This window comes from Globicephala melas, chromosome X (genome assembly GCF_963455315.2).
Source record: "Globicephala melas chromosome X, mGloMel1.2, whole genome shotgun sequence".
Lineage (NCBI taxonomy): Eukaryota > Metazoa > Chordata > Mammalia > Artiodactyla > Delphinidae > Globicephala > Globicephala melas.
In genome coordinates this window covers 118509849-118536205 of record NC_083335.1, presented here as the reverse complement: position 1 = coordinate 118536205, position 26357 = coordinate 118509849, and the positions used below count along the sequence as shown (strand labels likewise).

General features: G+C 54.2%; 1 protein-coding gene across 1 annotated transcript in view; it reads left to right on the top strand.

The window, feature by feature from the left end:
• The window catches only part of P2RY8 (P2Y receptor family member 8), a 51570-nt gene extending 25805 nt beyond the window's left edge, over window positions 1-25765 (top strand). The window contains exon 2 of the mRNA XM_030837254.2: window positions 24677-25765. Within this exon, the coding sequence (XP_030693114.1) occupies window positions 24704-25765 (1062 nt within the window). The 5' untranslated portion in view covers window positions 24677-24703. The remainder of the gene's footprint in view (window positions 1-24676) is intronic.
• The last annotated feature ends 592 nt before the right edge of the window (window positions 25766-26357 follow it).

The following is a 26357-nucleotide window of genomic DNA, read 5'->3' as shown; positions in this document are numbered from 1 at the left end:
CCCCAGCGGGGCTCGTCCCCGGCCGACTGTCACCAACACAAGCTCCATGTTACCAGCAGGGAGGGACCGAGGGAGAGGGGCTTAGAAGCAGGGTAAATAAACCCATTCTCTTTGCAAGGTACACATGGGGACATAGTTCCACCCATCACACGTCTGGAAATGGCTTTACTTCCAAATCCAAAAGTGAAAGCTGAACGGAAACTCACAGACACGCGAAGGCCTGCAGCTCCCGGCCAGCAGCGCTACCAACGGCTCCGGGGTCAGACATTTTGCGCTAGTAGGAGTCACCTCCCAACACAGACAAGCCTGGGCCAGACCCAGACACTGGAGGACAGTCCCACACCCTGCCATGTTGCCCTGTGGTCACGGGAAAAGGTCAGGGTTAAAAATCCCCACCTCGATAAACAAGGGGGGGGGCAGTGGAGGGAAGGCCTGGGAGTTTGGGGTTAGCAGGTGCAAACTGTCGTATATGGGATGGATCCACAAGGCCCTCCTGTAGAGCCCAGGGAACTGTATCCCATCTCCTTGGATAAACCATCACGGAAAAGAATATGAAAAAGAAAATGTATATGCAGACATATATACGTATATATGTGTACAGCGGGGTCACTTTCCTATACAGCAGACGTGGGCACAGCATTGGAAATCAACTACAGTCCAATCAAAAAGTAATAATGGAAAAAAAAATCCCCACCTCAACAGGACAGAACAGCCCGGGCTGCAGACGGGGGCCACTTTGGGCCCACACGCCCGTGGCTGCCACCCAGAGGGTGGACCGGCTGCAGCTCACCCTCCTGACGCTGGGGACTCTCCCGGGTTAGTCCTAAAAGTCGCTCCTCCCTGGAAGCCCCTGCAAACCCTGCATCCTGGCTGAGGGAGCTCGGCGGGGCCAGAGACACAGACACACGCAGAGAGTGTCCTCGCCGGGCACACGGGGAGCAATGGACCTTCTGGGGCGGTCGGGGAAGGCTGGGGAGGGGCTGACCCTCAGACCCCCAGCCGCCTTCTGCGGATGCCGTCATGACCCCAAATGCTGCCTCTGAGCCTGGTTGGATCCGGAAACTCCTGAACATACAGCAGCACCCACAGCATTTAGGGTGTCTCCCTCCTGCCTCCCCATCACCCTTAGAAGGACTCTGTGCTGACACGGGGCCACCGAGACAACCCGGGGTCATGTCCCAGCCTCGGCCGCCCCTGACCAGGCAAGGCCCACATGTGCTCGGGCAGCTGCATCCTGTTTCCAGGCTGTGCACCGCTGACCGAGGGCTTACACGGGAATCAGTGCAGAAATTCCCTTTCTCTTCCCTCACCAAATCTGAAAAGCTCCATTTTAGTTTATCTTCTTTTTTATTGTATCTTATTTTAGTTTACTTTTTTTTCTTTTTTCATATTCTTTTCCATGATACGTCATTACAAGATATTGAATATAGTTCCCTGTGCAGGGTCTTGTAGTTTATCTATTTTACAATGTATAGAGGAGTGTGTATCTGCTAATCCCAAACTCCTAATTTATCCCGCCCCCCCCCACGCTGTATTTTACTTTAAAATTTTAAATTTTACCTTGCTTTATTTTATCTTATTTTATTTTGTTTCTGTGGAAAGAACACTTAACATCTACCCTCATAACAGATTCTTAAGTGCATAATACAGTATCGTCATCCGTGGGCCCAGTGCTGTACAGCAGGTCGCTAAAACTTGTTCATCTTCCCAAACCGAGACTCTGTCCCCATTAAACACTGACTCTCCATCCCCCTCCCCCAGGCCCTGGCCCCCACCATCCTACTGTCTGTCTCTATGAATCTGACGGCTCCAGGGAGCTCCTAATAAGTGGAATCACAGAGTATTTGTGTTTTTGCGACTTTATCTCGCTGAGTGTCAGGTCCTCAAGGTTCATCCTCGTAGCCTGTGTCAGAATCTCCTTCCTTTTTCACGCTGTATAATATTCCACAGTATACAAGGACCCCATTCTGTGTATATCCGTTCATCAAACAATTAAAAATAGAGCTACTGTGTAGTCCAGCCATCCCAGGTCTGGCTCTATATCCCAAATAATTGAGATCAGAACCTCAGAGAGAGATCGGCACCCCCATCTTCACAGTGGTAGGACTCACAGCAGCTAAGACGTGGAGACGCCCCAAGGGTCCCTCCAGGATGAACCCGTGTCAAAGTTCTCAACCTCTGAGTAATCCCTGGGTGATACGCGTGCCCTGCGCATCCCGGCTGTCCCTGGGCTCCCGGGCAGGACGGTCAACCCCATTGCTGGTCCTACAAACTTTAGGGAAGCAGGGAGGCTGGACTCCACCCACGGCCATGGGAAATGTCCGTGGTTCCCACGGCCAACAGGGGCACCAGCGTTGGCTTCCAACTTCCCTAAACTCTGTCATGCGGCCCCACCCCCATCCTTCCCCACCCACAAGACCCTCATCCTGTGCCGGCCACTTCCACGGCCGCCTGCTGCTCTCCTGGGCCCGCCGGACACTCTCTCCTCTTGGTCTTCACCGTGGACTCTCAAAAGCGATGGCAACCCAGGAGATGCAGGCTGCTAGCCTTGGGGGGCATCCCTGATCACAGCCCCTTCTCCAGGCAAGATGCCCCGACCATACCGCGCCTCCTTCGCCGGAGGCGTCCACGTCCCATAATCCCCAGAGCCTGAGGGTATGTTTTGGTACTGGGCGCAGGGGGCTGACCTATACCATTCATGAAAAATCGCTTCTGTTTTCATCATGATTCCTCCTTTGGCCCTTGGGTTATTCAGAAATGTCCAGCAGTCGAAGAATCTTCAGTCATCTTTTAGCTCACGGGTTTCCAGCCTAATTCCATGAAGGTCAGAGAGTGTATCCTGAATGTGTCTCATCCTTTGAAACGTGTGAGGTTTCCTGCAGACTCAGGAGATGTTCTGTTTGGGGGCTGTGTGGAGATGATCGTTATGTCTGTGGGGTCCAGAGCACAGATACGGAAATCCTGGGTGGCCTGAGGCCAAGGGCTGTCCACGTACTGTTCTCCATGGTCTCTGTCCCCTGGGGTGCCCGGCTTCAGTAGCTGACGGGAGAGAGAACTCTACAGGGTGGTCCATGTCCGTCTGCTCCGGAGAAGGCTCCAGCTGACAGGGGCCGTGGATACAAGGAGGTCCTCCTGGAAGCCACGCGCAGACCACATTTCATTAGGAGGCCAGCGAGGGTGGCTCCGGACGGAAGGCGTCCTCTAGCAGACAACGGTGTCGGTCTCTCCTCCGTGGGACTGGTCACTCTTGCTGAGAAATAACAAGTTAGAACAGGAAGCAGAGAAGAAAGACACAGTGATCGTAGACTCAAGGCTGAGTAGAAACTAGTCCCAGCTGTAGAATGTCTGGTGACTTCTGTAATGAAGCAGACAGGGCGGCTCAAACAATAAACATTTATTCGTTCAGTCCTGGAGGCTCCACGTCCGCGATCCAAGTGTGGGCAGGGCTGGTCCCTCCTGAGGCCTCTCCCCTGGGTGTGCAGACGGCCGCCTTCTCCCTGTGTCCTCAGAGGGTCGTCCCTCTGTGTGTGTCTATGTCCTGATCTCCTCTTCTTATAAGGACACCAGTGCTATGGGATCAGGACCCACCCTAATGACCTCATTGTACCTTCATCCCCTCTTTAAAGACCCCGTGTCCAAATACAGTCACATCTTGAGGTCCTGGTGGTCAGGATGCCAAGATACGAATTTTTTGGGGGAATACAATTTAGTCCATGGCAGGGGGAACCTCAGAGAATATATCCCACTGCTTGACAACCAGGAGCCCTCTTATCCCAGTGCAATGAGTAGGCTTTTAAATAGTTAATATTAGCAGTTTTTGAAAAATAAACTAATATTAAATATATTCAAAGGACGCCACACTTCAACTCATTACAGTCTCTCAACATAAACTAACAGCTCTTAGGAAGTGATTCCTGAATCTATTTGGGTGAGACTTTTTTTAAAACTTGTTTTTCTAAAAAGACATATTATAAAAATATGTAAAATCCACTCTAGTGACCCATTCCACCACCAACCCCAGGGACCCCACCGTGAAAAAGAGGAACCTTTTCCATCCACGGCGGCTCTGCCCTCGGGCTCCGAGTTTCGTAACCTTTGTGCACTTAATTACATCTGCAGATGACAAGTTACCGTTAGAGGCAGTCTGCTGCGTCCCTGGAGGGTTGGGGACTGTGTCTGTTGCAGGGCTGGTTGGGGGACAGACAGGAGGGTCACCAGCAGAGTGGGGAGCTGTCTTGTTCCGTGTGGACCTTTCTCCGAAGGGGCAACCTCCCGTGCCCCGGAGCGAGGGTCCCCAGCACCCGGCTCAAACAAGCTGCAAGGGGCCTGCTCACCCAACACCGCCACCCTCCCAGCAGCCACCGTAAGTCACGGGACAAGGTGTGGGGGTGGGGGGAAGACAGTACAGCGTCCCCCAGGGGTGAGCCGGGAGGCAGGGGGACGCGTGTCTCCATTTTAACGGTGCCATTTAATTGCGGGCCAAGGGCTCACGTCACATCAGCTCACTTTAGGGCTGTGTTATTTTAACCCGGGCACCCCAAAGTCCTAAAAGTATTTGTGGGGTTTGCCGAGAGAGGACAGAGGCTGCAGGGGAGTCATGAGACTAGGGTGGCGGTGCTGGCAATGGTTGAGACTTCCATGGAAAACCCCCATTCTTCCACATCCTAAGGTGCTATTCTTGTCATTTCTGTTGATATGGAAACTGAGGGTCTGCGTTAATAAGGAACTTGTCCAAGACTCAGATCCAGAGAGCCGCAGAGGTGGGTGCCGGTGGCTGCACGCACGTGGCTACCGTGGAATGTCCAAGCGTTGGCTGAGGCACGAGGTGGGGGCTCCGTGGGCGCCCTCCTCTGGAATTCCGTCCCGAGTGGGGACGCGCTGCTTCCTGGTGGGTGAGTCGTCCCTCTTGGTGGCAAACAATAGAAACTTGGCTCATGCTAGCCGAGGCCAACGTGGAAATTGTCGAATTGGATAATTAGGAGTGTCAGGGCAGCTTCAGGCATGGCTGGATCCAGGGGCTCAAGTGGTTGTCCGCTCCCGTTTTCTCTCTTGTCCCAGATTTCAGCTCCGCCATCCTCTGTCTCCCTGGCAGGCGTTAGTGGCCCTGGAGGAAAGGCCAGTCACTCCATGGAGGGAAAGAGGGTCCCGGCAGCCCCAAACCCCCATCTTTACGGAGCAGAACTCACAGGGAAAGGAGACAGCCTCTCTCTCCCAGAACCTCTAGAGGGTTCTGACTGGCCCTGCCAGGGTCAGATGACCAGCCCTGGACTGATGCCTAAGGACAGAGTGAGGGAGATCCGTGATGTGCCAGGCTTCAGCCACTTCTCACTCTTGTGTGATTGACAGTCCCTCGGACCAGGGGCTCAGAGTGGGACAGGTTCCAGGGGAAGAAGGAATAGTAGACACCAGGTCCCCTGCAGCAGGGGGATGCTAGGGGGGGGTTCTGGACACCAGGTTCACTGCAGGGGGGGACGTGAGGGGGGTTCTGGACGCCAGGTCCACTGCAGGGGGGAGTGACATGGGGGGTTCTGGACACCCTTCCGCTGCAGCAGGGGGATGTGAGGGGGGTTCTGGACACCAGGTTCACTGCAGGGGGGACGTGAGGGGGGTTCTGGACACCAGGTTCACTGCGGGGGGGGGCGGGGGGACATGAGGGGGGTTCTGGACACCAGGTCCACTGCAGGGGGGAGTGACATGGGGGGCTCTGGACACCCCTCCGCTGCAGCAGGGGGATGTGAGCGGGGTTCTGGACACCAGGTTCACTGCGGGGGGGACATGAGGGGGGTTCTGGACACCAGGTCCACTGCAGGGGGGAGTGACATGGGGGGCTCTGGACACCCATCCGCTGCAGCAGGGGGACGTGAGGGGGGTTCTGGACACCAGTTTCACTGCGGGGCGGGCGGGGGGACATGAGCGGTGTTCTGGACACCAGGTTCACTGCAGGGGGGGACGTGAGGGGGGTTCTGGACACCAGGTTCACTGCAGTGGGGGGACAGGAGGGGTGGCTGGTTAACTTGTCCGAAGTCACAGGCCTAGGGCTGGTCACCTTCTACGCCACCCCCTTCCTTCTGTTTGTCCATCACGCCTCCATCTGTCCATTCACTCTGCATTTATGGAGACCGTCCTCGTGTCATCTATTCCCTCACTCTTCATTTATCAGGAACGTCCTTGTGTCCGACTTAAACTCAGGACAGAGCTGTCCATGTCCCACGCAAGGCCCTTCATCCCTCTGTGCGTCGGTTTCCCCATTTGTAAACGGAAACCAGTAGGGGCTTGTCTCCGAGGAAGGGTCTAGGAGGACACGTTTGCACACGTGCAGGATGATTCTTTCCAAGGAGCGGGAGACGCAGCCCGAGGGCTCAGGGAACGGTGGCCCGAGCCTTCCACGTCACCCCCCGGGTGCAGGGCCAGGAAGGATGCTGTCTGTGGCCTTGGTACAGAAGGAAATGAGAACAATGGCAGCCCCTGGGAACCTCGGTCCATCCACGGTGGCTTCCAGGACGAAGCTTTGCGTAATCAGCGAAGATGTTCAGGCCACCCCTTCCTCCTGTTCAGGTCGTGGCTGGGATTCACTCAGCCGTGGGGACCACAGAGCTGAAGACGTGCGCGGTCAACTCCAGATACGCTGGCAGTGACCCGAGGGGTGAGGACGCTGGGGTACAGGGACGAAAGCCTCAGAACTAGGAGTTCACGGGGCAAAGGGCCAACTACACACAGGGAAGCACAGCAGAGGCGTCCTCAGGCTTCTCCCTGCGATTTATGAGGAATTTTTAAAAATTGAGCTATAATTCACACAACATACAATTAACCCTTTTAAAGTCAATAATACAGGGGCACTTAGCACATCCACAATATTGTGCAACCATCACCTCTGTCCAGTTCCAGAAAATTCTCATCCCCCCAAAAGGAGGCCCTGTCCGCACTGAGTAATCAGTCCTCATTCCCAACTCCCTGCGGACTCTGGCAACCAAAAATCTGTTTTTTGTCTCTGTGGATTTGATGATACTGGACATTTCACATAAATGGAATAATAAAATATGTGTCCTCCTGCGTCTGCTTCTCTCACTGAGCATCGTGTGTTCAAGGTCCATCCATGCTGTAGCCTGGGTCAGAGCTTTGCTCCTTTTCGTGGCTGAGTCATATCCCATCATGTGGATGGACCCCATGCTGTGTATGCACCCACCCACCCATCCATCCACCCACCCATCCATCCATCCATCCACCCATCCATCCACCCATCCATCCATCCATCCATCCACCCATCCATCCATCCATCCATCCATCCACTCACCCAACCATCCACCCATCCATCCACCCATCCATCCACCCATCCATCCATCCATCCATCCATCCATCCATCCATCCACCCATCCATCCATCCATCCATCCATCCACTCACCCAACCATCCACCCATCCATCCACCCATCCATCCACCCATCCATCCATCCATCCATCCATCCATCCATCCATCCATCCATCCATCCACTCACCCAACCATCCACCCATCCACCCACCCATCCATCCATCCATCCACCCATCCATCCACCCATCCATCCATCCATCCATCCACCCATCCATCCATCCATCCATCCATCCACTCACCCAACCATCCACCCATCCACTCACCCATCCATCCACCCATGGACACTTGGGCTGTTTCCACCCTTCGTTGTCAATACTATGGCTACGAACATGTGTGTACATGTTTCCACGTGGACATATGCTTTTATTTCTCTTGAGCTTCTACCTAGGAGGATAAGCGCTCGATCACATGGTAACTGTACATTTAACTAATTGAGGAAACACCAGACTGTTTTTACGAGGCGATTTGTAAACAGTGAGGAGTTGAAGGGGACAGGATGAACTCTATCCTCGGTCCAAGTCCCCCGGCTTCCCACCTCATCTGGGGCCACCCTTCACACTGGAATTGTTGGGCCACCCCTCACTCTAGCCTGGCTCTCAGACCCCAGACTTGTATTGAAATGCTGACCATAATAATCGATGTATTAAGTAGTTTGTCCCAGGAAGGACCACATAAATCTATGTGTGTGGGTGACCCCATCAATCTCAGAACGGTCCTTTGCCTTATCACCACCCGTTTCTTGGGTTGAGACATGTCCCCCCAAATTCACATCTGCCCACAGCCTCCAAACAGGACCTTACTTGGAAACAGGTCTCTGCAGATGTGATGCAGTGAAGGGTCTGAGATGAGGTGGCCTCCTGGAGGAGGGTGGCCCTACATCCAATGACAGGGTCCTTCTAAGAGACAGGAGAGGAGAGACACAGACACAGAGGAGAAGCCCCGGGAAGACAGAGGCAGAGGCGGGAGGGACGCGGCCACGAGCCCAGGGACGCCTGGAGCCCCCAGAAGCTGGAAGAGGCGGGAAGGACCCTTCCCTGGAGCCTCTGGAGGCAGCGCGGCCCTGGGGCACCTTGACCTCAGAGGTGTGGTCTCCAGGGTGGGGGAGGATGGATGCGTTAAGTCCCCCATTTGGAGTGTTTTATTCTGGTGGCCCCAGGACACGGACACATATTGACAAGTTTCCACTCTCTCCATGGACACTGGGGATCCAGTCGCCAGCTCGCACTGTCTACTATAAACCAGAGCCCCTGCCTGCACCACTGATGTATCTATCTTTAACTGTCCGGCCCAGCAAGGAATCCCAGGCTCGTGGGCACTGCCACTCCCTGCACCCGTGACTCAGCCTGGAATTAGCCCTTTCCTGAGCCTGAGTTGTCACCCTCGGGCCCTGCATCTCCTTCTGGGGTTGGTGACTCAGCTCTCCTATGGAAAGGTGGTACCCCACTGACCTCATCTCTTCCCCAGTAAACAGCTTCCAAGCCCCACCTGGTTTTCCGTTTACTCATTTCCAGACCTAACCCTTGCGGGGGGAGGGGTGGGTCAATGTGTGACCGTGCATCTCAAAACATGTGCGTTCATTTCGTTTATGAACCAGACACACACGGGTGGTCAATCCTTCTACTAATGCTTAGCAAAGTGCAACGTCTTTCTTATGTTCCAGATGAAAACCAGAATTCAGTTTGCAAGCCCTGAAATGTTCTTCTCAGGCCCCCATGGGTCATCTTGGACCCTCTCTGGAGGATGGGCTTCTTCCTTGGAGACCCTCTCTCCAGGCCGTCTCTGATTCGCCGGGTACCCTCGTAGGTTTTGGTGTGTGGTCTGCTCAGCCCGGAAGACCCCCATCTCTGACCTTCTCCACCTGTGCCTGGGGGCTTGGGGGCAGAGAACCCAAGTGGGAGGCGTGTCTGTGAAGTTTCATGTGTGATGCAGCTGACTGTCCAAGAGGGCTTATTATGGTGACTTCATTTAAAATATCCTTTTTGCAGGGGGGCACAAAGCACTTCCTAAAAAGTCGCCCTGACATGCATCGGTGTCTGTGCTTATCGCCATTTTAGGAGAGCTTTTCCACTTTACCAAGAGAGACGTTTCCACGGCATCTCCAGAGCAGGAAAAAGTATATGTCACACCTCGGGGTTCTGGTCACCAGGGGTCTGAATCGAGACACCAAGGATGGAGCCCCTCTTGGGGTTCAGGCAGGAGCGAGATGACAGCGGTACCTTGGTCCCTTCTCAAAGGTTCCTTAGATGGTTTTCTCCCTGGCACCTGGGCAGGTCACATTGATAGCAGTTGGATGAAAGGAATCACCGCGAATGATTAAACGGTTGTATGGCTAGCCAGTAACCTAGAGAAGGCATTTGAGTGACCACCTTTAAATAGAGGAGAGCTATTAGTAAATCAAGGGTGTACACCTCTCTCTCTGTAGGTCTGTCTCTATCTCTCTGACCCTCTGTCTCTACTGATCTGTTAAGCAAGTCTGTCCACATTGTTCACACAGCTGGCGTTCTGGTTCACCCACGAAAGAAGCGCTTTTGAATCTCACAATACGTGCCACTTGCAAACTCCTATTTCCCAGCAGGGCCCCAGCCAACACCCCCCAGGCCGGCTCTTTTCTCTTCTTTACATTGTCACTTCACGTTCATTACCGCTTAATTAATGCATCCGCGTCAGGTTGCTTCCTGCCTCACAGACGTAGGCTAATTGTGCAGGTGTGACTCAGCCCAGACGGCGGAGAGGCGCAGCTTGAAAATGGAAACAAAACAAACCAAAAACCCCATTGTCATGCAAAAGGAAAGCAGAGGCTTCTTGCTTTGGGCAGAACGTGGTCTCTGGCTACTTTGGTGTTGCCCAGAGCTCGGAGAGCGAGACACAGGAGGCCAAGAACACTGGAGCGTGCAGGAGGTGGATGAAAATCACCTGTGTGTAGACGGCCAGCGGCATGCAAATCACCTGTGATGGACTGTGTGCAGATTGTGTAATCAAAGGGAAAATAAACGGAGGGACGGAGATAAGAGCTCCGCTTGTGTGTTTGCGCTTAGCGGGGAGCGTCCTCGCCCTGCGGTCTGAGGGTTCTGCCGAGAGCACAGAGGGACAGATGCCCTATCTGTCCTCCGTCGCCCACAGCTGCCTCGTCTCTGCTGCTCCGTCCTCACTTTGAAGCTGGCAGAACCTAGCATCCCTTTAGGGGCGAAACAGCGGTAATGGGAGTCTTGTAGCTACAAAGACGGGGAATCTGGAGGGTGTGGAAGCTTGAAGGCATCAGGTCCCACTCAGGAAAGTGTGGTTCCCGCCTCCAAGTGAGCAGACGGCCACAGAGGATGCAAGCACCCTCTTATAACGCCCAGCGTGGAAGAGAGTTCCCATTTCAGATCCTCACTGGCGTGTGGTGGTGGTGTTTGCAGATCTTAGTCATTCTGATAGCTGCCAGATGGTATCTCGATCTCGTGGTGGTAATTTACAATTCCCTGAGAGGCTACCAACGGGGAGCGTCCTTTCCTGTGCCTCGTTGCCATCTGTACATAGTCTCAGATGAAGTGGAGTCTTTGGCCCGTTTTTATATTGGGTTCTTTGTTTTTCTTATTGTTGATTTTTAAGAGCTCTTTGTATATTGTGGATTCCAGTCTTTTTTTTTTTTTTCAGATGTGTCTTTTGCAAATATGTTCTCCCAGTCTATGGCTTGTCTTCTTATTCTATTTACAGGGTCATTTGCAGAGCAGACTTTTTTTTAAATTTTGACAAAGTCCAGCTTATCCGTGATTTCTTTCATGGATTGTGCCTTTGGTGTTGTATCTAAAAATATCTGATTGAAATATGCAATCAGATATTCAGATTGCCATGCCCAAGATCATGTAGGTTTCCTCCTGCATTACGTTGTAGAAGTGTTATAGTTTTGTGTTCTACATGTAGGTCTCTGGTCCATTTTGAGTTAATTACTGTGAAGTGAGCAAGGTCTGTGTCTAGATTCCTTTTTTTTTTTTTTCCATGTGGATGTGAGTTGTTCCAACACCATCTGTTGAAGAGACTCTCTTCACTCCATTGTATTGCCTTTGCTTTTTTGTCAAAGATCAGTTGACCATATTTATGGTGTCTACTTCTGGACTCTCTATTGTGTTCCACTGATAAATTTCTCTATTCTTTCACCAACACCACACTGCCTTAAACAAAAAAATTACCTAGAATATTCCTAAAAGGTCATGATTCTCTTTTTTTAATTGAAGTATAGCTGATGTACAATATTATATGTTACAGGTGTACAATCTAGTGCTTCACAATTTTTAAAGGCTATACTCCGTCTATAGTTATTATAAAATATTGGCTATATCCCCTGTGCTGTACAGTATATCCTTGCAACTTATTTTATTTTTTTTAACTTTTTTAAGGGCTTAGAGAAACTTTACTTCTCTCTGCTGCAGGAAAACCCACCATAGCTTATCTTTTTTTTTTTTTTTTTGTCTTTTTCTATTTATTTATTTATATAGTTGCGGCACCTTCGCTGCGGTGTGTGGGATCTTTAGCTGAGGCATGCATGTGGGATCTAGTTCCCGGACCAGGGATCGAACCCGGGTCCCCTGCATTGGGAGTTCAGGGTCTTATCCACTGCGCCACCAGGGATGTCGCCACCACAGCTTATTTTATACACCGAGGTTTGTACCTTTTGCTCCCCCATCCCTGTATTGCCCCTCCCCGCTTCCCTCTCCCCCCATCTTGCTTCCTGTAGCGTTAGAGTAAGTTTTGAAGTCAGGCAGTGTCAGTCGTTCAATTTTGTTCTTCTCCTTCCATCGTGTGTTGCCTATTCTGGGTTTTTTGCCTCTCCCTATAGACTCCAGAATCATTTGGTCTAAATCCACCTCTTGTAACGCGGTGTTAGGATGGCAGGTGTCTCTGCGGTGCCCCAAACAAGCCCCTTAAGGCAAGGCTTACAGCCCCAGTTGGGGAGACAGTCAGGTTCGGGTGGGTGAGTGAGCCCAGGGACGTCTCAGATACAATTGCTTTACAAGAGTTTGGGATTTTACGTTGTGTTTTCTTGGATCCCACCATGCATTTGCTCGGCAGACACAGAGCCTCTGCAAAGAGCAGACATACTGACAATCCCTGTGTGTGACGGCACACGAGGAATAGTGACAATACAGCCTGGGGCACAGAAAATAACAAACATTGGGCTTCCCTGGCGGTCCAGTGGTTAAGACTCTGCGCCCTCAGTAAAGGGTGCTCAGGTTCGATCGCTGGTCAGGGAGCTAAGATCCCACATGCCTCGCGGCACAGCCAACAAACAAACCAACCAGAATTCCCATCACATATCAACAGCTGCTACTATCATGCTAACAAGACAGAGTTCTGAGTGGGCCAATGGCGGGTCAGTCTTGGTTTCCGAAAAGGAAACGCCAGTGTGAGAGCATGAGAGAGGCACTCAACCTCTGTGGCCGTTATGAAGGTGTGACTTGAAACTTCAGTCAGATGCCACTTATCACCCATCAGATGGAAAAGATGAGACAGGCCGCTGACAGATTTTCGGTGACAACTTGAGGAATGAGTTCCCCACCTCCACCCCCTGCCCTTGTTCTATTTTCTGCAAATTCAAATTGGCACCGTGTGTGGGAAGGGTATTTGGTGATGGCCTTTCTGCTTCAATCTTCTGGAAGACACTGTAGAGAACTGGTAGCATTCCTTCCTTCAGGCTTTGGTAGAATTCATCACGAGCCCATCTGGACCTGGTGCTTCCTGCTTTGGAAGGTTATTAATTATGGATTCAATTTCTCTCATAGATATAGACCTATTCAAATGGCCTATTTCTCCGGGTGCCTTTTGGCATATTACGTCGAGGAAGTCGTCCATGTCATCTAGGTAATCAAATCTGTGGGCATAGAATTGTTCATGTTATCCCTTGAACCTCCTTTTAACGTCCATGGGATCGGTAGTGATGTCCCCTCGTTGATTTCTGATATTCGTAATTTGTGTCTTCTCCCTTTTTTCCTTAGTCAGCCTGACTAGAGGTTTATCGATTTTATTGATCTCTTCAAAGAACCAGCTTTTGATTTCTTTTTTTCTCCTCAGTTGATTTTGTTTTCAATTGCATTGATTTCTGCTCTCACTTTTATTATGTCTTTTCTTCTGCTCGCTTGGGATTTAAAAGACTCTTCTTGTTCTCGTTTTCTAAGGAGGAAGCTTAGAGGGTAGGTTTTAGATCTTTCTTCCTTTCCAACACATGCATGAAATTTAAAAAGTGCACACCCTTTGTTTCAGCAGCACTACTCCTAGGAATCTCTCTTAGAAGACGTTACCACATGCTCGCACAGAAATGCTTGCAGAGGTGTGAGTCAGCACAGGCTGAAGTTCAGGGAATCCCTCCGAACGCCCACAGCCTGGGGAGCAGGGTGAAATACCCACAGAGCATTCCAGCGTGGAAAATGGCAGAGAGGAACTCTATGTAAGTTCGAAGTGGGAACGTTGGGACAGGTGATATGTACAGCATGCAGGTGAAAACTCCTACCTGTGTGGGTGCATGCACATACACGTGTGTGTGTGTCATGTACACCGAGACATGTCTGCAAGGATGCGACACAGCAAACATACCCCAGTGGTCACCTCTGGGCGGGGGGAGCAGGGAGGGGCCTTGTCCTGCAGGGGAAAAGCATGAGGTCAGACACAAATACTGCTGTTTCTTTTTATTCCTTGACCCGGAGCCAAGATGTGCTGCTCTATAATTGGAATGTCTAAACGCTTAAGCAACGTTGTGCCTCTTTGGAGCCTGGAAGCTCAGTAGAGCCCACCTCTGCCCCTTCTTGGGCTGTGGGAACTCAGGAAGCTGCATAGAAGAGACAGCTTTGACCCTGGTCTTGTTGGGATGAGTTGGGGTCCAGTGGGGAAGGACCAACAGGAATGCAAAGGGAGCCCTGTACGGGGGGAGGTGCAGGGTGGGAGGCTTCTGGTATGTACCTCAAACGCATCTTGTCCTCAACCTCCTCCCTGCCCCTCTGCTTCTCCAGCTCCTGCCCTCTCTGGTCAAGCTTCTCTCTTGGCCTATAATTTCTCTGCAGTCTCTCTAGTTCTTAGGATTTCTCTCCCCAAAAGATAGAGAGGTAGAGATATATATATATAGAGAGATCATAGATAGATGATAGATACATGATTCATAGATAGATAGATAAATGATAGATACATGATAGATAAGCAGATAGATGGATAAATAGATGATAGATAGATAGATAGATATAGTAGACAGGTGATAAATGAAGGGATGGATAGATAGATAGGAGAGAGATGATAGGTTGATAGATACTTAGATGATAGATGGATAGCTGGAGGGATCATAGATAAATGATAGGTAAATAGACAGATAGATACGTAGATATATAGATACATAGGTACGTAGGTAGATGGATAGAGAGTCTCTCATGCAAGTCAGTGTTTCTCAGCCTCAGCACTACTGACATCGGGGCTGGATGACTCTCTGATGTGGGGCGTCCTGGGCATTGTGGGGTGTGAAGCAGCATCCCTGGTCTCCACCCGCCAGGTGCCAGGAGCTCCCCCTCTCTCAGCTGTGACAACCAGAAATGTCCTCAGACATTGCTGCATGTCCCCTGGCGGGGATGACAATGTTGACTGGGTGAGAACCCCTGGGGTCCGTCCACTATCTCTTCCCCCCTCAGGACCCCTCATATATCGAGATGACCTGTCAACAAAGACTCTTGCTCCAACAAGTTTCAGTGTGTGAATGGGGACCACGGGACCATGTCTTACTGGCCATGCCAGTAAGTTGGCCCAAAGCTGAATTCTCCTTGAAGCCAGTGTGACTCTGCCTACAAACATACACCTGTACCCCTGTCCCCACCAGGGCTGGACGGGATGCTGTGTCTGGGTCCTGGGGGGTGTCCCCCAGCCCTGTGGGTCTCTGGAATAAGGGGTGCTGGGGGGAAGCTCACCCACTGTGGGCAGGAGACCTGACCAGGAGAGCCTGGAGTATTTCTTTAGTCCTCGGGCGCAGCTCCACGCTGGCTGGAGCTTCCATTCATCCTGGGCTTCAGCAAAGCTCATTTATATGCCCTCCCCCTGAGAGTGTTGGCCAAAAAAGGGGGAGAGGTCACATCAATATATGTTGATGTTGCTTGCCATGAAGTTTTTACATCTTTCGCTATTTCTATCCCTCCTCCCCGCTAGCGACGTCACCCCTGAGGCTGTCGGCTGTGTCTTCGTGTCTCTCTGTTTCCTACGATCTCATCCTTTCAGGCTCCATCTTTTCTTTGAGATCCCTCCCTCTCTTCTATTTTGCAGGATCATTGCTTTGGCTTTCTGAAGTCTGTCAGCTCAATCCTTTCTCTTTTCCCTTGTGCATTTTTCTCTGGGGCTGCTGGGGGGCTTCAACAACACAGATTCAGCGTCTCTCCTTTCCGGAGACCTGAAGTCCGAAGTCAAGGCGTCTGCAGGGTTGGCTCCTCCTGGAAGCTGTCGGGGAGACTCTATTCCACGCCTCCCTCCCAACTTCTGGTGCTTCCTGGCCACCCTTGGCATTTTTTGGATTACAGAAACATCACCTCCGTCTCTGCATCCATTCCCACCTGGCTGTCTCCCTCCTTCTGTGTGTTTGTGTCCAAATGTCCCCTTAAGGACACCGGTCATAGTGGACTCAGGTCCCACCCTGCTCCAGTGAGATCTCAGCTAAATCTAACTAATTACATCTGCAAAGACCCTCCTTGGAACTAAAGTCACATGCTGACCTACAGGGAGTTAGGACTTCAACCTATGAACTTGGGGGGAGACGGAGTTCACCCGCAACAACCACAGAGTTTCCTATGTCTTCTGTGAGTTGCCCATGGTCGACCAGAAAACCCAATGCAGCTTCCTCTGCCGGGCAGCTCCAGAAGCATCAGCCAGGTCCTGGGGTTGCTGGCAAGAAGGGGGTCTTCCACACGAGGCTGGTGGTGAGGGCGCACAGCCTCCTGGCGTCCCGACCCTTGAGGGAACGGCCAGACTTCCTGGGCGTGATGGTTAGATTCCAGACCAGCCTTGTGTTCCCTCCACCTCTGCAGCATGGGTGCCCGGGGTGGGCGGAGGGGGTCTTCTCTCCAAAAACCAAGGCCTCAGCCTTGGTGCTGGAGGGGATGTGGCTAAAACTGGAACCCTCACCCTGGGATGCACTGAGGTCAAAGAGCTCTTAGACATAATCTCCTTGATGCCTGAAGTTGGCTGAGTGGGGGTCTGCAAAAAACATCTCCACGTCCTGGCCTCCAGAGCCTATGAGTGTGATTTGTTTGGAAACAGGGTCTTTGCAGATGTGATGAAATGAAGGATCTGCAATGAGGTTCTCCTGGAACTGGGGTGGCCCTGCATCCCACGACAGGGTCCTTCCACAAGTGTGTCAGGCAGTCGGTGACCCTGAGCTATTCTTTAAAAGCCTACTGATTAGTACTGATTATTGGCACCTATGTAAGGATTCTGGAAAGACAAGTGCATCAAATGTCATGATCAAATTCCAGGAGAAACTCCCCTGTTATGAGCTGAGCTGTTTATCGGGCTCTTGCCCAGTGGGAGGGTGTGGTGAATTGAATGGTGTCCCCCAAGATTCACGACCACCCAGAACCTCGGGAAGGGGTATTATTTGGAAACAGGGTCTTTGCAGATGTGATGAAGTGAAGGGTCTGAGATGAGGTCCTCCTGGAGGAGGGTGGCCCTACGTCCAATGACAGGGTCCTTCTAAGAGACAGAAGGTGAGAGACACAGACACAGAGCAGAAGCCCCATGAAGACAGAGGCAGAGACGGGAGGGATGCGGCCACAAGCCCAGGGACGCCTGGAGCCCCCAGGAGCCGGAAGGGGCGGGAAGGACCCTCCCCTGGAGCCTCTGGAGGGAGCGCGGCCCTGGGGCACCTTGAGCTCAGACGTCTGGTGTCCAGGATGGGGAGGACGGATGCCTGTTATTGCAAAGCCCCCAGCTTGCGGGCATTTGTTAGGACAACCCAGGACACCCCCAGTTACTGACCTAGTTAATATTTACGGGCACACCCCAGTTTATGACATGCTTCACCATCCCTGGGTCACTTGGTACCCTGGCAACCCTCAGAGGATGAGTCTCTATCCCCGATGTGACACAGGAGGACACTTGAGTGTTTGGGTGGGGAGACCCCACGCCACTCGTTTTCCCAGCACTTCCCACATCGCTCAGCTGTTAGTGCAGCGTGGCTCCGTCATCCTGAGTCTGTTGAACAAAATCTGTGGGGCGGGAGCTGTCCCGGGTACGAGAGGAACCAGTGGTCCCTGCAGCGATCAGCCGGGCAGGGCTGCTCAGCCCATGTGCATCTCAGGAGTGAATATTCTACGTACCACGAGGCGCCATCCACTTGGAGGCTCCGACATCACCAGCTCTCCGAAGCCGTGGCCCTTGAACGCTTCGGGGCTGAGGCTCCCGTAGCAGAGCACCACAACCCCAAGAAACCCAGAAGGAAGCCTAGTCCACGCTGCACAGGGCCGGGTCGCGGCTTCCCAGGGTCCAGACCCTCCAGTCCCCGCCACTGTGAGTTTAGCCCCCGCACTCGGGAAACACTGGCTGTGATGGTTGAAAGGATATGGGGGGGCGGTCCCCAAACGGCACTCATCCCTTTGACTCAGGGGTGCTTTTCACCTCCCCACCTGAGTAAGACCCACCTCAACAGAGATGGAAGGACCACTGTACTCAGCATCTCCAAACTTCACGTCGGGAGTGGTCCCAGGTGACCGATAAGCAGTTTGGTTCACAACAAACAAAAAGTGGAAACCCAAGTGTCCATGGATGGATGGATGGACGGGTGGATTGATGGATACACAGCACGGGGTCCATCCACACAGTAGAATATGACTCAGCCATGAAAAGGAGTGAAGCTCTGACACAGGCTACCATGTGGATGGACCTTGAACACACGATGCTCAGTGAGAGAAGCAGACACAGAAAGACACACAGTGTGTGATTCCGTTGATAGGAAACGTCCAGAACAGGCAAATCCACAGACACAGAAGGCAGATTAAGGGCTGGGGGAGGGAGATAGGGAGAGACTCTTAATGGAGATGGGGTCTCCTTTCGGGATAATAAACACTTTCTAGAAACAGATAGAGGCGATGGTCCCAAAACCATGTGAATGTGCTCCGTGCCACCAAACGGTCCACTTTAAACGTGGTCACTCGTGCGACACGTGAATTTGAACTTAATTTGTAAACCTGTATCCATGTGCGCTGGGGCAGGGGAGTGTGGGGTGATGGCCGTGGTGTGCAAGGTTTCTTTTCGAGACAATGAAAATGCTCTGGGATCACGTGATGGGGGTGGGTGCACATCTGCAAATCTATGAAAAACTGCTGCAGTGTGCATTTTTTAAAAAATTTTATTTTATTTACTTATTTTTGGCTGTGTTGGGTCTTCGTTGTTTTGCGCACAGGCTTTCTCTAGTTGTGGCGAGCAGGGGCTACTCTTTGTTGCAGTGCGCGGGCTTCTCATTGCGGTGGCTTCTCTTGTTGCGGAGCACGGGCTCTAGGCGCGCGGGCTCAGTAGTTGTGGCTCGCGGGCTCTAGAGCGCAGGCTCGGTAGTTGTGGCGCACGGGCTTAGTTGCCCTGCAGCATGTGGGATCTTCCCGGACCGTGGCTCGAACCCATGTTCCCTGCGTTGGCAGGCGGGTTCTTAACCACTGCGCCACCAGGGAAGCCCTGAAGTGCCCATTGTAAATGGGGGAACTTGATGATCTATAACTTACAGCTCAATAAGACTATTAAGAAAAAAGAGACCAAGACGGGGGGCGGGGGGCCTGCAGGGGGATGCACGGGAGCCCTGGACACCTGAGACGCAGCTGAGTCTGTGTCTCAGAACAGCCTGCGGTTTCCTGCAGAGAACAAGCCAGAACTTCCCACCCGCCGCCTCCAGGCCGCCTGCTTCGGGCAGCCCTGTGTCCGGTGCCTTTTGCAAGAGCCACCTCTGCTCGCCCAGCGCCTGGGGAGCGTCTGGCGGCCACCAGTGGCTGTTCGTTGCTCGTTTCACAAAATTTCCATCCTGTCACCGCCCAGACCTCCTCCAGGTCCAAACCACAAACGCCGTGGGTTTCAGAGAAGCCGGCATCTGTTAGAGGTGATTTCTTTATTAATCAGCCGTGATCTCTGCAGCCGGCGGCAGGCTGGGCTTCCGGAGCCCCAAGGGGGCTGCCTGCCCTCCCCTGAGATGGTACAGGTGAAAGCACGGGGGGGCCCACGGCGGGGGGAAGGCAGCAGCTACAGGGCTGCAGAGGGTGGCCGGAGCCTCCTGACATCCACATGGGTTTTCTGCAACCCATGCAGGGCAGCCGCGTGTTATGCAAATTCACACTCTTTTGAAGCTCCCACCTGGAGGTTAGGACAGATCAAAACCCCTGGGGGGTGGGGGTGGCATTCATAACTGTTTGAGCAGAAATGGAAAAAGGCCTCCCAAATGCCGCCCCGCCCTCGGAATTCCACTCGAGGGGGATGGGTTCTCTGTCTGAAGCTCTGTCCCTCATCGATCTTCTCAGACCACCCCCCCCATCCCCCGGGGACACACAGCAGCCTCCCAGGTCACCACCCCCGCCCCCCCGCCCCCCCCCCGGTCTTCTGTAAATTATCGGCATCTCTCCCTTCCATGGGTCCCGCTGCAGCACCCACGGGGATCCCAAGAAGTACGGCTCCCTTTTCCTCCTGAAGCCGAGGATGGATGGAGGTGGGTGGCTGTGAGGAGGGGCCCGTACCCACCCCCCGCAATGACCATAGGATGGCACCTGGCCGCGAGCCAGCAGAGCAGAGCGCTTCCCACTCAAAGCGAAACCCCGGCCATTTTTAAGTGGGTTTGCGGAAGCTCGCTGTGCACACACGCACCACAGGTGGCACGGCTCCTGCAGAGGAAGAAAGACCAGGGCAGGAAGGCTTGAAAGGGGAGTTGCAATCAGATCAGAGTCGAAGGCTGGGTCCTGGCCTCGCCGGTGGCTCAAGGACCACGTTTCCCGCTAACAGACATCCAGGGATGGACGCCCCTGTGACCATGTCGGGACAAGTCAAACTGCAGTGCGGATGGGAGCCGTGGGTGTCTTAGGGTCCTGTGCCCGGCTGAGCCCCACGCCCTGATTTCAGGAGCCCCGGCATCGTACACACTCGCGGTCAAATGCAGAAGGGACAGCCTCGGCCAACGGCAAAATAGCAACGTGGTCATCCCCGGCGGGATCTCGAGAAGAGAAGTAAGAGGTACGGTGAGAAACACAGACCTCGAAACCCCAAGCCGATGGCAGAGTCTCCTCTCGTGGGGTGTACGCTGGGCTCCAGGGAAAGACCCCCAGGCTGGCTAAGACCCGGCCAACTTTTACACGACGTGCTGTTTGCACAAGCTTGCAGCTCCGGTTTCCGAGTCCCAAACCCTCGGGGGCAAAGGGCTTCTCCAGGTGACCCCAGCCAGAAGGAAACTCTGGATTCAAGTGGAGCGAGTCAAAACCCAGGTGAACCCATCAGGGAGACCTAAGAGCCAGATGCGGGGTCCTGTGAGGTGCGGTGCAGGGAATACACACCTGTGGCCACCGCCGTGTCACCACCACAGCTCGCATGCAGCCACGGGCTGAGGCCATCAGTATAATGTCTGTCTGGGTCAGTTCGGGCAGCTATCACAGAATATTGCAGACGGGGCAGCTTAAACAACAGACATTTACTTCTCCTAGTCCCGGAGGCCGGATGTCTGGGATCAAGGTGCCAACGGGGTCACGTTGTGGTGAGGACCTCTTCCTGGCTTGCAGACGGCCCCTTACAGGAACATGGCATCCTGGGCAGATCCTCAGCACAACAGCACACCTAACGGTCCCTTACAGCATCCTTAAGCCACGTCCTTGACCCCCACCAGCTGTCCCCACCCCGTGGACTCCAGGTCAGGTGGCCCAACTTAAGTGCCATCTTTGAAAGTGAGAAAACGCACACACCACGCTTCTCTTTCTTCCTTTTGTGTTTGTTTGTGTGTTTTGTTGGGGTGTTTTTGTTGCTGTTTTTCCTACTTTTAAGTGTTAAAGCTCTTTTGTCCGGCATTCGAAGAAAGAGAACTCCGGTGTCCTCCAGGTCGATAGGGCAGCAAAGCCGTCACCCAGACTTTGAAAACCAGCAGAAGTGAACAGTGCGCCGCCTTTGGTTTGCATTTACATAAGAAATTAGAAAGAAAGTGAAACGGGGACCCGCTGTGCCCAGAAGGCGGGGTGTAGGCAGCCCCAGGGATCCCTTGTCCCCGCCGGGCCCAGGCCCGGGCCCTCCCTCTCTGCGGGTCTGAGGGGCCGGCAGTCAGGAGTGGGGTGTGCGGACAGCTGGGTGGACTTCTCTGTCACGGGGCGGGGGGCAGATCAGCGGGAAAAACAGAAGTTCAGGAGTGCGAGGCTCAGGTGCCAGCAGCTCAGAGCCCACTGGCTCCGGAGGGCATCCAGGGCATCTGCCCACACCTCAGTTATGCCCATATTTGCAGGAAGGACCCGGCGTGTTGGGACCTGGCATCGGCATGGCTGCCCGGCCGGGCTCTGGGGCTCTGGCTCCAGACTCTGCTCCGTGAGCTCTGAAGGGCAGGCTTGGTGCTCCCCAGCGGCTCCAGGCAAAGAACAGGGGCTTTCACGCCATGAACGTGGGCAGGAGACCCAGCCACTTGTTCCCAGCTGGTTTTGGATTTAACGTTTCTGAGAAAGCGCGGCGTGAGGACCTGGTGGGAGGTGCCGCCGTGGGCAGGGACCTCCCACCTCTGTTATCCCGAGCGCTCTATGGAAGGGTCTGGAAATGCAAACCCACTGTCTCTTAACAGGAGGGTCAACATAAAGGTAACGAGCATCTCGTCATGGTCCCCCAGCCCCAGGAGGGCCCTCAGGACCATTGGCTCTGTATCATCAGGGCTCTCCGGAGGAACAGAAACCAAAGGATGGAGAGCTATAGAAGTATGTATCTATACACGTGTATATTCAATTGCATGTATGTGTACACATGTACTACTGCACAGATGTGTACGTATATCTATACATAGACATCCTATGATGTGCATATACACACACACATGTATAACCTATGGCATATATACCCTACTGCAGTTATATACATATTTATGTCTACATATATACACATAAATTGTATACACATACTTGTGCAATTGAATATACATGCACATGCGTGCAATTGTATATACATGTGTATATATATACACACACATGCATGGATATGCCATAGGATATATCTCTGTGTGTGTATACACACACACACACACACACACACACATATATTGGGTTGGCCAAAAAGTTTGTTTCGGTTTTCCCATAAGACCGTACAGAAAAACCCGAACGGACTTTTTGGCCAACCCACTGTATGCAGGCAGTAGGGTGTGTACGTGTATATACACGTGTGTATACATGCAATATGATATATATGCGACCAGATACGTGTGTATATACACACACACGTATATACACACCCATACATACAACTATATGCAAGAGGATATATATACACATAAGTGTACACGTGTATACACACACACAAGCCTATATTTGCACATATACGTACCTACAAATGTAGAATACAATATATACAGAAAGATATTTATCTCAAGGAATTGGCTCACACTGATTGTGGGGCTGGTGAGTCTGAAATCCGCAGGGCAGGGGGCGGGGCTAGAGACCCAGGCACCAGCTGACCCTGCTGTCTGGACTCAGAATTCCTTCTTCTCCGGGAAACCTCAGCTCCTAAGACCGTGACCTGATGGGCAGTTTCCCCCACTCCTGTGACACATATTCTGATTGCATCCTCCTTTGCCCACGAAGAGCCCGTCCTATGCTTGGGAAAAGCCCTGGGAGCTCACGGGGGGGGTCAAGACAAGAACAAAGATGCCACACACCCGCCCGACAGCCGTTCCGTCTTCCCCATGGTTTGCAGGGAATGGGCTGCCAGCCGCACGAGGTACCTGGGCCTCTCCATGGGCTCCTGTATTGCTGTGCACTTCCCAGGAGGCAAGGAGGCCGCTGGGGTTCCAAAACCACATCCGGCGGGGATGGCGGGGACGTGGCACCTGGAAGCAGGTGCTTGCAAGACAGACACCGCTCCCTTCAACCGTGGTCCCCGGATCCCTCGGCTGGGAGCAGCCCGGGGGAGGCTCCTCTGTGGGATCATTGGGGAGGAGCAGAGGATGCTCTGTGTGGTCTGGCGGGGGGAACCCCCAGGACCCCCCATCAGGGCTGGAGCCGGGCAGGGGATCCACTCCCCTTTGCAGTTCGGGAACGTGTCACCAGCACACCTCCAAGCCCCTTTTCTATCTTCATGTCCTGCTGGTGCTACCGGTGATGTCACAATAAGAGGATTATTGTGACATCACCGGGGAGGGAGGGAGGGAGGGAAGACGTGGGGATGATGTCTCAGGGGCCCCAACATCCACCACCACCCCCGCCCCAAAGGAGCAGCCACAACGGGTGTTCTGGGATTGGGGTCCCGAACTTGGAAGGGAGTGGGGCTGCGGTGTTGGGGTGATGAGCGGTTATGGGCCAAAGGCAGGAGGCCAGGCACAGGGTGACAGTTACTATCCTGCTGGGACCACGACGCCAGCAGCACAGCACACCTGTGTGGTCGGGGAGGGCAGCCTGCGATACCCAGCACAGCCCTGGGGTGGGGGGACCCTGACTTCACTGTGTGCCAGTGAAGAAATCGGGGCTCAGAGCATCCGAGGGAAGCTACTTTGCAGGTTGGAAACAGAGTCATTCCCTTGGTAACTTTGTAACCTTGTACCTCGGCCTCACCGCCCTGCATCCTCATGGCCCCAGCATTGAAGCCTCCGCACCGTGCCTCACAGCACGCTCCCCATGCTTCCAAGTCACAGGAAGGAAGCAAGTTGCCAGGGGAGGGGCAGGAGTGCAGTGACCCAGGTGCAGCTGGGCTGTGGGCAGTTACAGGAAGAGTCCTGTGTCCTCTGGCCCCAGCAGACTTGAGCCCACACCTGCTGCCTGCAGGGACAGGACACAGGGTCTCCACGTCCTGGTGTGGGGTCTCTTTCCCCCCCCCCACCCGGTGCAGGATGGAGGGGCAGGTTTGTGACCCCCATGCTGGGTCAGGAGCCTGGCAGCCGGTGGTGGGTGTTTTCATATGGTTCCTTGTAGCTTTTGTGGGTGATGCAGCCCTTGAGGATTTAGCATCTATTGGGTCTGGGATACAGGTGGAGGGTGGGAAGAGGGACCAGAAGGGAGGGAGGGCCAGCAGAGGAGGAACCGGGAGCTCCCCGCCCCTCGGGCGCCGGGGACCCTCCCATCTCTCCGTCCCTGTGCGGGCAGACCCCGTTGTCCGCCCCTCTCACCCCTGGCGCCCCTTTTCTCTTCCAGATCGGCCCCCTGACCCCCGACTCCAGGATGGACATGAACGTGACGCGTCCGGACAACGCCACCCTCCTGATGCTGCGGGACCCGGCCATCGCGGTGGTCCTGCCGGTGGTGTACTCACTGGTGGCCCTGATAAGTATCCCTGGCAACTTGTTCTCCCTGTGGGTGCTGTGCCGCCACATCGGACCCAAGACACCCTCGGTCATTTTCATGATCAACCTGAGCGTCACGGACCTGATGCTGGCCTGCGTGCTGCCCTTCCAGATCTACTACCACTGCAACGGCAACCACTGGGTGTTCGGCGAGCTGCTGTGCAACGTGGTGACCGTGGCCTTCTACGCGAACATGTACTCCTCCATCCTCACCATGACCTGCATCAGCGTGGACCGCTTCCTGGGCGTCGTGTACCCGCTGGCCTCCGCCCGCTGGCGCTGCCGCCGCTACGCCGTGGCTGCCTGCGCCGGCACGTGGCTTCTCCTGCTGGCCGCCCTGTCGCCGCTGGCCCGCACGGACCTCACCTACGCCGTGGAGGTGCTGGGCATCGTCACGTGCTTCGACGTGCTCAAGTCCAGCATGCTGCCCAGCGTGGCCATGTGGGCGGTGTTCCTCCTCACCCTGTTCGTCGTGCTCTTCCTCGTTCCCTTCGTGGTCACCGTGGCCTGCTACACGGCCACCATCCTCACGCTGCTGCGCTCGGCCGACCGCCACGGGGAGGCCCGGAGGTCCCGCGCCGTGTGCCTGGCGGCCGTGGTGCTTCTGGCCTTCGTCACCTGCTTCGCGCCCAACAACTTCGTGCTGCTGGTGCACGTGGTCAGTCGGCTCTTCTTCGGCCGCAGCTACTACCACGTGTACAAGCTCACGCTCTGCCTCAGCTGCCTCAACAACTGCCTGGACCCCTTCGTCTACTACTTCGCGTCCCGCGAGTTCCAGCTCCACATGCGGCACTACTTGGGCTACAGGCCCCTGCCCACCGGCAGCCCCGAGGGGCACCTCGAGAGCCTCGCCTCCGGACGCACGCTGTCCGTGCGCTCCGTGGAGGGTCTGGACGCCGCCGGCCGGCCCAGCGTCAAGCGGCAGGAGAGCGTCTTCTGAGCCGGGCGCCCCTCGGGGGTGGGGGCGGGGCAGCCGGGAGAGGGCGGCGCGGTCCTTCCCCCGCCCTGCGACAATCCACCCGCGGTCCCTCCGGGCACTGGGATTTGGCCGCGTGCCCGTGGACAGGCCACCTCGGGCCCCGTGCTCTGGGGGCCCATGGGTCCCTGCGACATCACCTGGTTCCCCCGACATCACCTGGTTCCCCCCACCCCCCGGAGCCAAGCAAACACGGGGGCTCCCCGGCAGGGATCAGGTTCTCCTTAAATATTCCCAAGCCACAGCCCCCAGACCGGAAGGTCGTCCGTCCCGGAGGTGTGGACCGAGGGTCTCTGGGCGGATGACAAGTTTCTGAGTGTTCGCAGCTACAGCTGCACCTCCCTGACCCGCCTCGGGGTTCAGCTTGCCTCAGGGGGCCCCTCCGGCCCGTTCTCTGGCTCCGCCTCCGAGCTGAGAACCCCGGGCCACGGCAAGTCGTCCTGGGGGTCTGGAGAGGCTCCTGGCCTGACCCGTGGGATCCTTGGAGGACCAGGGGAGAGCACTGACCACACGAGCCTGTAGCAGGTCTGCTCAGCACCTGGGACACACCTGTGCC